At 49.1% G+C, this 11,309-nt stretch overlaps 1 protein-coding gene across 1 annotated transcript; it reads right to left on the bottom strand.

Annotated features, from left to right (window-relative positions):
• Window positions 1–4,722: 4,722 nt before the first annotated feature.
• Window positions 4,723–8,536, bottom strand: BSX (brain specific homeobox). The gene is made up of 3 exons (XM_059415026.1): window positions 8,275–8,536; window positions 6,022–6,218; window positions 4,723–4,974 (listed from the first exon to the last, which is right to left on the bottom strand). The coding sequence occupies exons 1-3, from the start codon at window positions 8,534–8,536 to the stop codon at window positions 4,735–4,737; spliced, it is 699 nt and encodes a 232-aa protein (XP_059271009.1). The 3' UTR covers window positions 4,723–4,734.
• Between the last annotated feature and the right edge of the window lie 2,773 nt (window positions 8,537–11,309).

Here is an 11,309-nt window from a genome sequence, read left to right as displayed (position 1 = left end):
TGGTTTCATTTTTCATTCTACTCAATATGTGAACCTTCTTTAAAACATCCCGGCAAGCAGTTACCCAACTTTGGCTTGAATGAAAAGGGCTAAGGGGCTCAGTACCTCCTTAACAAGAATTAGGATTTCAGATGGTTCTTCATCAGAAGTTTTTCCATAAATTGATCTAAGATTTTACTAGATGATTTCCAGCTAATTTTAAAATTTTATATCCAAAATTACTATGCAAAATCCTTTCCTCTACATGATATAAGAACAATAGCTCCCCCCTGCATATCGCTTTTATCATGACATGAATTAGTGGTAAAGTAGGATCATGAAAACCAGCTTCTAGTCTGAAGTTTGTCACTGTCTCTTTAACACTGACAAGGCATTCATGATACCTGGATCTTAATTTCTTCTCTTATAACAAGAAGGGCTTAGATTTTGTTAAAGTTCTCTAACACTAACCATCCCTTCCTATCTAGTTGTCCTTAACCCAGTGATCCTCACTTTGTTTTCTTACTTTCTCAAATGGGGCATTGGAGACTTCCTTAATGAATAAAAGAATACCCTTTTCATTTTCTGGTTCTCCTAATTCTTATTGTTATAGATACATTTATTTAGAGCACATGAACTGAAATCTTAGTGAGAGGACAACTTTAATAAGTTGGAATTTATAGTTCCTTTCCTACAAAAAGAAGACAGGCTATTAGGATCTTAAGGGTTAGAAAAAACCAAACCAGTTCCCCTTCTCACCAATGAAGAACCGTAACAGAGCCTACCAGCCTCTAGTGTTTTGCTTTCCAGCTTCTGCTCAAACTTTTCCAGTGAAAGGTGCTTGGTGTTTTCTGGACTTAGCCTGTTCTACTGATAAACAGCACACTACTGGCCTATAGGAGGTATGCAAATGTTCCAAAATCTGTTTCCCTGGAAACACCCATTGGCTCTGGTTCTGCCTTCTTTAGCAGAGCTGCATAGATACACCCCTTGATACTGAGGAGCCCTGTAACCATCAACTACAACTATCATAGCTAATCTCCTCTCCCACCCCTGCCCAATACTCAGCTTCTCAAGCTAAGCAACTCATACTCCCCTATGTTTTCCACACATTTTACTATCCAGGCTTTTGTATACTGGTTGACGTTTAGCTTGTCAACAGCCTCTATAAACTGTGATGCCAAGAGCACAACATAAATGTCAAATATTTCCTTAATTCATTACTTCTGCATATGGCCTGAGCCCAGCTCACGACTAGGGGGTCACCACTCCAACTCAATACATTTATTGCCCAATTCTCTTAGCACCAAAAGCATTCTGCTTGCTCTGTGCCTCCACATGTCTTTAGCTCTAGTTACCAAAGGCATGGATGGGAGCCAGTCCTCTACCTTTTGAAGTGGTGTCATGAATTCCAATTGATTATTTCTTAGTGCCGCTATCCACTAATACCGGGGCAGAATGGTATACTGGCCATTTCTGTTCTTAGATCACGTGGGCCGAAATAGAATCAAGAGTCCTTCTGAGAATCTGTGAAATGAAGTCTATTGCAAACAGCGTTAAGAACAAATTCAGAACAAATTATTTACTCTATTTGGGATTACATGTAGGACGACGTGCCCACCTTGGCTATTTTAAGATGTTTCTATCCCTTCAGAATGGGCCTATGTCTTTAATATACCATAGTGAGCGTGATTTTGTCAGATCTTTACCACCAAGTCAAAATGAATTGAGGCAAAAGCTGAGGTAATTCAGACAAAATACTTCTTCAGGCTTTGATCAGTGTTGAAGGCCAAAAACAAACACTGCCATCATGCTACATTAAATTGAAACTAAATTGTGTCTATCCTCCATATCATCACTAACCCGCTGTGTATAAGAAAAGGAAAACCAGGAGAACTTTGCTATTGAATTGTTTGCCATCAATTTCAGGGAACACGATCTGATGAGAAAACGGCGCCCGTGTGGCTGGTGCTGCAAGTGCGAGCTGGCCAGGAACAGCCACAAACAGAGGACCATGATATGGCAGAACGAGCATCTTTCCATGTTTAATGCTTATGAATCAAAGATACAGCCATTCCCTGGGCTCCAGGATTCATTGGTTCTGCCTCCAATCAGGCGGAGCTGTGCCCTTGCTGACAATGTATCCCATTTACCTGCCCTTTCAAAAGATCATGAAATGTGCCGAATCTGCTTCTCTCAGAGCCAAAATAAAGCCTGGCTTCTTCTTGTGAAGACAGAAGAAAGACCTAAATGTCTTGAGCTTTTGTGTTTGTGTTAAGTATCTAATTAAAAATTTTTTAAATGTCCTCCAAAAACATAGTATTTTTACTCACTTTAAGGTTCTCCCCAAATCTCTTTTAGTAGCTTTTCTAGTATTACAAGAATGGGAGATTCTCCCCTCATGTAATAGTATCTACTCTCCCTTCCAAGTTGTCACAAATCACTACCGATACCCATAACCAAGTCTTTTGTCTTATTGCAAAGCACTAGCCCAAAACTCCTGCCTTAAAAAGGTACTGTCATTATCTGAACAGGGAGAGAGGAAAAACTGAAGTGTAGATTTGTTTTTAATAGCACATCTAAGCAATTTAAATCTATGGGAGAGGTGTTCATATAAAGTGATAGAGACAAAATGCTGACCGGTGCATTGTTGGAAGAAAATAGTGTGTTGGACAAAGAAATGAACAAGGAGTCAAAAAAAGATTTTTTTTTTTTTTTTAGTCTTACTTTGACTTCAGCTAGTACTAATTTCATAGGTAGATCTTTCAGGCTTGCCAACCCTTGATTTACTTAACTCTGAAAAGGAAAACTAGTCTTTGTTGTCTAGGACTCACTAGGTCTTGATTGATAAAGAGTGCTTTGGAAAATCCAAAGAGCTCTACAATGCTTATGTTTTCAAAGCAATAACTTGATCTCCTAAATGATTCCGGCTGGATAAAGATCTCACCCTGACACTTATCTTTGCCTAAATTAATGTTTCCTGGAACAAACCTGTAAGGGGGGGGGGGGACACACACACACACACACACACACAAAAGGAAAGAAAAGAAAATGAAAATTTTCCTCGGGCTATATGCATAGAACTTACACCTAGAGGAATATTTAGGATTCATCCTTTTAGAACAACAAAGAGACAAAAAAAAATTAACTGTAACCCAAGCTCACACAGTCATAGTCTCTATAATTATTATTCATCGTTCGAACCCAAGAGTCGTGATTCTACTTAGCCACACACTCTTCTCCAGCCTTCCAGGGCTCACTTACCTAAATACACAACCAGAGCCAAAGGAAGATCGGAAGCGAAGCTCTCCTCTGGCAGGTTGCTAGACATTGTATCTGATAAGTATACCGGGTGCGTAGGGTCATCACACAGTTTGTTAGCGTAATTTCGAACTCCAGATATCAAGGGGGCTCTGTCCCTTCGGTATTTGAGAGTCAAAAAAAAAAAAAAATACCATTTGCGGTGACTTTCCACACAGGTGGAACTCAAGACCATAAAACGATTAAAAACAGAAAAATCGGGACGGGAGGGAGGGATCGGTCAAGGAAAGGTGAGGAGCCCGGTTCGCTCCTTTGGAAAACAGGACACTGCCTGGGGTGGAGGGGAGGGGGCGTGCGCGGAGGAGGACGCGTTCACAAACGATTCCCGGAAACTCGGTTCGTTCCCAGTTTTGCGCAGCCAGCCCTTTATTATCTAAAGAGACTGCAAGCCCGAGGAAGAGAATAGGAGACCTCCTAGGGGAAAGGGAGAGGGGCGACGCGCTGGGCTAGACTCCTGCCCCACCGCAACAGTCCTCACGCTGGGGCACGTCCGGAAGCGGATGCTTGCTTAGTTTTAGTCCCGCTAAAGCGCCGCATTCCCTAAAATGCAACGAAAACGAGCATTTCCGCACACAGCCCAAGGAACACTCACTTTTAAAATAGCAGTAGCCCACAGGCCGTGTTAAGAGTTGCGGGACAGATACAGCCAGGTCGGGAGGCAGAAACTGCTCGGTAGGTTTTCCTGTCCAAGTTTCTGGCCGCTCGTGGGCGCCGCTCGGTATTGGGACTGGGGGAGGTGGGGCGTGTAGAGCGGGTGTCCCCGGGGGCCACAAGCTTAAGGGTGCCTGGGTGCCGAACCGGAAGCTCAGGAGGGGAACAGTGAAGGGAGAGGATGGAAGCGCCGCCCGGAGGAGGGGTTGTCGCCATAGTTTTTGAGTTAAGAGATGTGTAGTGCGGGAACCCCAGTAGAAGGTTTGTGGCTAGCAGCCCGCGAGTCTGTCCGGCAAAGACAACTTAAGCATTTGGTTGTCGTTCTACCTGGATCCCCGCAGAGCGGACGGCCCACACTCCGGGTCCCTTACCTGCAGCCAATAGGTCTACCCAAGGAACGGCAAAGGGTCCGAGTGGAGAGGTCTCGAAGCCTGGACAACAGAGCTGGGGGCAGGTGGCGGAGAGGAGAGGGCCGAGAGGGTCTGCGATCGCGGCGGATTTAGAGCCCAGGGTCCAGCTTGCGCCACTTAAGACGCGGGGCGCGGGAATGAGCTAACGCAGGTGCACGCTCGCCCGGCAGGGAGCCCGCGGGCGGGAGGGGGAGGAGGGCGTAGGCCGAGCCACGGGGCGCCGCGCGGGTTGGAGGGTTGACAGGTGTGTTTTGTTTTTGTTCCAGGAACGGATCTTCGAGGCCCGCCCCCGACCCGAGTCCGAGCGTTCCTCATCCCGGAGGGAACCGCTCCCTGCCCCGCCGCGTGCTCCCCGCCTCCCCAGCCACGGGGCTCAGAGCACGTGCGGCCCTGGGCCCAGCTCCCCCTCGTCCCCAATGTCCACCTCGTCCTCGGGCTCGGTCAGCACGAAGGGGCCAGCGGGCAGGCCCAAGCGAGCCTCTGCACCTGAGGCCTCGGGGCCGCGGGGGCTGCCCTCAGGGCTCTCGGGCCCATCTGGCGCTTTGGGCTCGTCCTGACTTTTCCTCAGCTGCTTTTTATGCTTCATCCGCCGGTTCTGGAACCACGTTTTCACCTGATTTCAGGGAGAAAAAAAAAAATACAACCACGTCATTCCTTCAGACTCGTCGTTACTAGGATCTGAGAGATGGCTGGGGGTTAGGAAAACGGACCGCACCCATTCAGAAATTATCCAAGAGCTGTGAGAGTCTCATTCTTGGGTTAAATCACACCTGAACTGCTCACAAGTTACCGTGTTCGGCTGAATGAGAATCAAGCATCCTAAGGCTCCTGGAAGTAATTGTCCAAAATAACGATCAAGGACAGAATGGAGTGCTTAGTTAATACTAATACTGTTATCAATTATAATTACAAATAGTAAGTGCTGCGTGGGTGAGTCTCCTTTATGTTTAACTTACACTCCCCTCATTTTGGCCTCTAAACACCTGGTCTTGCTGGACAGGAAGATGAGAATCAATCTTGCTGGTTCTCATCAGAGAGAACAATCAGGGGCGCCGGCGTGGCTAACGATTTCCCAGAAAGTTGGGCTCCGAGGTACAGAGAATATAAGAGAGAGGAACTGGAGGAGGGAGTTTGAAGGTTGCAGATGAACAGAATCTGGAAGATGAAAACCGTTCTCCCTCTCAAAACAGAGCGATAAGTTGGGCGCTTACATTACAGTGGGGGAGTGAGGAGGCTGGATTGGAGGACTTGCGCCTGTGAGGGAGATTAAAATAATAAGGAAAAAAAAAATTCCCTGTGTGGACTTCGCTCAGGACAAGAACCCGTCTAGTCTCTTATTTTACGTCGGACCAGGGTTAAAGCCGGATCGGAGAAGAGAGGCGGGGCGGCAGAGAACTAATCGTTCGCAAACTAGGCGCGCTCATCACGAACGCCGAGGAGTTTCTCGCCCCTGTCCAGAGCTTGCTCGAGCGATGATGCTTCCGGAAGTCTGCCCTGAGGTTGGAGGTGTCGGTACTTTTACTAAGGATCTTTGGGGAAGCCTAGAATAAAGGGGAGGGGGTCACTCCCACTCGAGAGCTCGGCACTGGGTGCAGAGGTGGTAGGACTTAAGGGGAGAGGAAAGAGCGGCGGAGATCAGAACTGCCCCTCTCGGGCCCACCTGCGTCTCGGACAGGCTGAGGGCCGTGGCCAGCTCCACCCGCTCTGGCGTGGACAGGTAGCGCTGGATCTCGAATCTCTTCTCCAGGCCGGAGAGCTGAGAGTCCGAGAAAACCGTGCGAGCCTTGCGGCGGCGGCAATGCTTCCCGGGCAGCTCGGTGTGCTGGGGATGCGGGAACAGCGCCGGCACAGGCACCCCTGCAGAGAGAAAAGCCGCCGAGTGGTTAAAGCGCAATCCCCGGGAGCCACCTCCAGCCGCACTATCCACCCCCCCACCCCCCACCCCCGGTCCCCGGCGCCTCCCTCCGCTTCTTTGCCTCCGCGAGTCCCCTCGTCGCCCCAAAGCTTCTCCAGCCCTTCTCCCAGGAACCGCAGGGGAGGGGAAATAAAAAATGACAAGAACAGCGCTTGGAGATCTTTATACGGCAGGTCGTCTAGACCTACAAACAATAAACAGTAAGTCAAATGGAAAAGAAAAATTTTAAACTGGAGGCCTTAGAAAATGTCTTCTTGGAAGGACTCTCGCAGCGTCTGGCAGTCCTCTGTGGCGCGTCCGAAGTTTTCTTGCAAATGTCGGCTGGACCAGTAGCTGCTCTGCCCAGCTATCACCCTGCCTTATCCCTAAGGACACTCTGTGTCGTTCTGGGGCTGGTAGAGGCATGAATGTGGCCCTCCTTCCCAACCTAAAAAACACCGTTCTCTTTCCCGAGCTGCCCCCATTCTCCCGCCTACGGCCAAAGGCAACAGATAAAACTCTCTCATCAGGAGCTTTTCAGAAACAAGAACCAGGCGCAATTCCCGCCTGGCACGTTCCATTATCAGTTGCAGGGGACCGCTGGGGACCCCATCTCTAATCTTATCTTCATCCTTTTTCTTATTCTTTCTCTTCTTCGACCCTAAGCAGAAGCACTGAAGCACTTCCCTCCCCGACCAGGTCAAGGGGAGACTTCTCTTGTCTTTCCTGACCTCTGCAGGCATTATGGTGTCTGAGACACACCAAGTAAACTACCACAGACATCAGTTTGTCAGTGGGGTGGAAGGGGGGCAGTGGAGGAAACAAGCAATTCTGGCACCCCAGGCTTTGGCCACTGCTATTTGGGGGGAAGGTGGGTGCAGCCCAGAACAGGCTGTCATGGGCCAGGAAGTGAGGCCAATAAAGATGAACACCAACACGCAGGCTTCCACACAGCTTCTATAAGGGCCCTGCCAACCCAGTGCCTCAGAATCTGGGTTTTACTGCTTCAAAAAACTTTTAGCTTTTGTCTTAGATTCCAGAGCATGCATTTCACAAACTGTCTCGGGCCCTGGCGGAGACGGAGTTGTTTTCCCACTTGCACTCTGCATCTGGACTCAAGGAATTATTATACTGCAATTGGAATGAAAATATCGTGTCAAAGAAGAAAGCACGAATGTCCTTGCAGAGAGCGGCAGAAAACATCTGGGTATTTCTTCACATCTCCCGGTCCCAACCACTTTGCTGGCCCCAGTCTTTGTCATTCACGGAAAATCAAAATCCGTGAAATCAAAATACTTTGGCTGGGGGCTCCAGCTTCACCAGCAACCGGGGCATGGGCAGCTGAGCCCAAGATTGCAGAGTTAGACGGTGGGAGTGCAGAGGGTTAATGAGGAGTGGTGTCCCTCCTCCCCACCACACACACTTTTTTTCTTACCCTTTCCCCCGCTATTCTGGTCAGGTCAAACCTTCAGTCCTCAGAATATCCCAAAGCCTCATTCACTCTTCTAAGCTGCAGCAGTATATCCGCGAATGCTCGGCGCCCGAGAGGAGAGCGCTGGACCCGCTGGAGCCTTTTGAGTAAATGAGCTAGAAAGTGGAGTTCTGCTTCATGGGGGTGGGGGTGGGGGGTCACGGGTCTCCCCTAGAGCAAGGGGAGGCAGAGAATCAGGATTGAGAGCTGGACCACAGTGACCAGGAAGACCACCAAGAAGGAGACTGAGCGCTATACACCAAGAATATTGTCAAAACCTCCACCTCCACCTCTTGGCTAGGAAGGTTTCCTTCATTATAAAGCCTGTGGAGAGACTGCAACTTATCCCCAATGGGTTGGCAAAGCCTCAAGGGAGCTCTGCATGTTCTCACCCATATATGCCCAATGTTCCACTGTCACTTAGGGAAGGAAGCTGACAAGCCAGGCCAAACCAGCTCTGGCCTTTCCTCAGCTCTACCACAAGCTTAGGGTCTGCACTGGGAGACCTGCTCTCCCGCTCCCCAAACCTGGAGTCCCCTGTTACTTACCCGAGGTGGTGAGGAAATAAGGGTGGTGATGGTCTCCCTTATGCAGAGGGTGATGGGGGTGAGGAGCCAGGAGGGTGGGTGTGGGCATGAGGGGGTAGCCGTAGTCTAGCAGAGGGACCCGGGAGGCCAGAGAGCTGGCGAAGTGGTCAGGGGCCATCTCCCTTAGTGGCTTGGGCTTGTGCAGCAGGATGTCCTCAATGAAGAAGGACGTGGGCCTCTGAGAAGACGCTGGGTGTAGAGGAGCAGTGAAGTTGAGGTTCATCTTGAGCCAAGCGTCTGTCACAGGGTGAAGGCCGGGGACGAACTGTAGGAAGCAATCCGTCTCCGCAAGCCTGGTCGAGCGCCGACAACCAACCTCCGAGGCTGGGAAACCCCGGGGCTCTCTGCCGGGCCTGGGCTACCCCGGGCGCTGGAGAGGCGAGAAGACAAGCTCCTGGGTAGGTTGGGTCTATGTGTAGAATTGGCAGCTTCAAGAGGGGAGCTGGGAGAGCCAATGGCAAGGCTGCCAGCGGCGGAGGGGAGGGTGCGGTGGGCTCGGGGCGGGGCGGGGAGCTGTCCGCCGTGCTGAATACGACCCGCCAGGCCCGGAGAGAGCGGAGCAGACAGGGTCCTTGCTCCTACGAGGTTGGTTTCACCCCCTCAATTTGAGGGTTTTTTTTTTTAATTTTTTTCTTTTTCTTTTCTGGCAGGCATTTTATTTTTTTAAGGCTTTATTTATTTATTTGACAGAGAAAGACACACAGTGAGAGAAGGAACACAAGCAGGGGGAGTGGGAGAGGGAGAAACAGGCTTCTGGCTGAGCAGGGAGCCCGATGTGGGGCTCCATCCCAGGACCCCGGGATCGTGACCTGAGCCGAGGGCAGACGCTTAACGACTGAGACACCCAGGCGCCCCTCTCTCAGGCATTTTAAAAGAAAGCTAAAAAGAAAAATTCTGTCATTCGACAGACTTCCTTTAGAGAGCAAAAAGCACCTAAAGGGTCCCAAAGCAATAGGGATAAGGCATTTAGTTTGGCATTTGGGCCTGGGTTGTCCAAGTTTAGAGACTTGCTAGCAGGATGGAGAAGGGAAAGAGTGACGAGAAGGTCCATATTTGCTACACCCAACTTCAGTTGCTGGCTGAGGCATGGAAAGACTGTTGAGGTAAATAAAAAAATGTTGATGACCATAACACTCTTGCCCTCAGTTATAGAGGGTGGTATGAGGAAAGTTATATCTACATTAGGAAGTAATTTGGTCTGTGTAACTACGTCCAGAGGTAGTTCTTAATGCCAGCCTCCATCTCCTCTCAAATGTCCTTTACTTCCCCATCATCCCGCTCACACAGCTTTCCTATTTGTCACGCTACCACTTTCAACCTTAACCCACCCAAACAGTTGTCCTAGACTTTTGTCTCAGTTCTTTCCCAGCCTTTCTTCTCATTTGCCTCCCTCCCAATCTTTTGGGTTTTTGTTGTTGGTGGTGGTGGTTTTTTCCCCCCTTTTCTGTTTGCCTCTTTCTAATCTGTCACATTTATTTCCCTGGAGTCAATTTGCTAAAATTAAGGTGATCATCTACAGCACAGCAGGGGTAATTTCAGCTCGCATCTCTGAAAATTGCTCTAATTATTGATGTTAAACTCAGGGAAATTAAAAGAAGCCACTTCTCTTCCATCTCCCCATTTTTAAGCTCTAATTTGTTGAAATCTAGTCGTCATCACAATTCCAATCACTACTGCTAATAGTAAAAGTGTTTTAATAGAGACTGAGTCCTCACAACCCATGCTATTAGATAATTAGAGGAGGTGTTAGAAAGCCAAGTGCTAATCCTTGGGCGCGAGGGTAGGATTTCCATCTGATCTAGCAGGTAGAACAAATTAATTACCAGAATCAATTAGGCCCAAACTACAGTGCACCAGGAAGTGGGAGACTCGTATTCTGTATGGATGGACTGGTAAATGGTAAACAGATGAGGAGAGTGAGAGGAAGGGGGAAGAAGAAAGGAGATAACTTTAAAGTAAGATCTTGGCAAGAACGCTTTGTCCTGGGAGTCTGAACTGTGATTCATTCCTCCCTCCCTCCCTCCCTTCCTTTCTTCCTTTCTTTTTAACTGATGATAATGAGTAAGGACTGAAAACCGGAGAGCAGACAGCCACAGAGAGGGAAAAGAGTAGACTTTCAGGGATCGTTCCTCCCTCTTTAACCCTGGTCTATTGATCTCCCGCAGGGCTAGAGGGAAACCAAGCGGACTTGTGAAGTGGCGCTGGGGGTGAGGATCCACACTTTACTGATGCCCACTTCCCTCTCAATGAGAAGAGCTTACCCAGCAAGTGAAAGCCAAGCTGTCCGGTCCCCTAAGACCCTAAAAGCCAAGTGGCTACTGAGGGCGTGGTGGGTGTACAACCAGCCTTTGGTCTCGGTATACAGCCTAGCTGTGTCTGCGCGTTCCCTACGCTCAGTCCCTACACAGACTGTGGCTACAGATTTGCACCCAGCCTTGGGGATGGGATTTCAATCTCACTCCAGAGCTGAAACTATTTCTGTTTCCCAAGCAGAAGTTGAAGAGATTATTGAATGTCCCTTTGGAAACAGGGGCAGTAAAAAATGTCTTTGTGTGACTATTACTTTGGAACGAAGGCACTGCAAACCCTTTCTCAGAATTCTGCCTAACACAGGTAACCAGAGTGTTCTCGGGATCCAGAGAAGGGGAGGGAAGGGGAAGACCACCTGTTTGGTCCTTACCCTCGCCACTATTTCACGTAGGCTGCACTCAGCTCCCTGCTTGCCCCCAAAGCTAAGGCTGTGTCTTCAGACCCTGTGCCCGGAGGAGACGTTCCCCTTTTTCTAGTTCCGCTCGCACTGGGACCTGCTTTCCAGAGCTGAGAGCTGAGGGCCACCTAGGTAGGGAGACTTAAAGGCATTCCCCTCCGGAATCCAGCTATACTACCTTTGCCACGACCCCAGCAGGAACCTAAGAAGTAAGAGACAGAGGGAGAAAACATGATAGCTAATGGAAAGCCTTGAGAACTGTAGGACTTTTCCTTCCTCTTCCTATTCC

The sequence above is a fragment of the Mustela nigripes genome, chromosome 1, assembly GCF_022355385.1.
Source record: "Mustela nigripes isolate SB6536 chromosome 1, MUSNIG.SB6536, whole genome shotgun sequence".
Taxonomy (NCBI): Eukaryota; Metazoa; Chordata; class Mammalia; order Carnivora; family Mustelidae; genus Mustela; species Mustela nigripes.
Note: the sequence above shows the minus strand (reverse complement) of the source record. Positions and strands in the feature narration are given on the sequence as shown.

Coding starts and splice junctions, on each gene's coding strand:
- BSX (XM_059415026.1), bottom strand. CDS start 8,536: ATGAACCTCAACTTCACTGCTCCTCTACACCCAGCGTCTTCTCAGAGG. Junction 6,219..8,274: donor TTATTTCCTCACCACCTCGG/GTAAGTAACAGG, acceptor TTCTCTCTGCAG/GGGTGCCTGTGCCGGCGCTG. Junction 4,975..6,021: donor TCAGCCTGTCCGAGACGCAG/GTGGGCCCGAGA, acceptor CCCTGAAATCAG/GTGAAAACGTGGTTCCAGAA.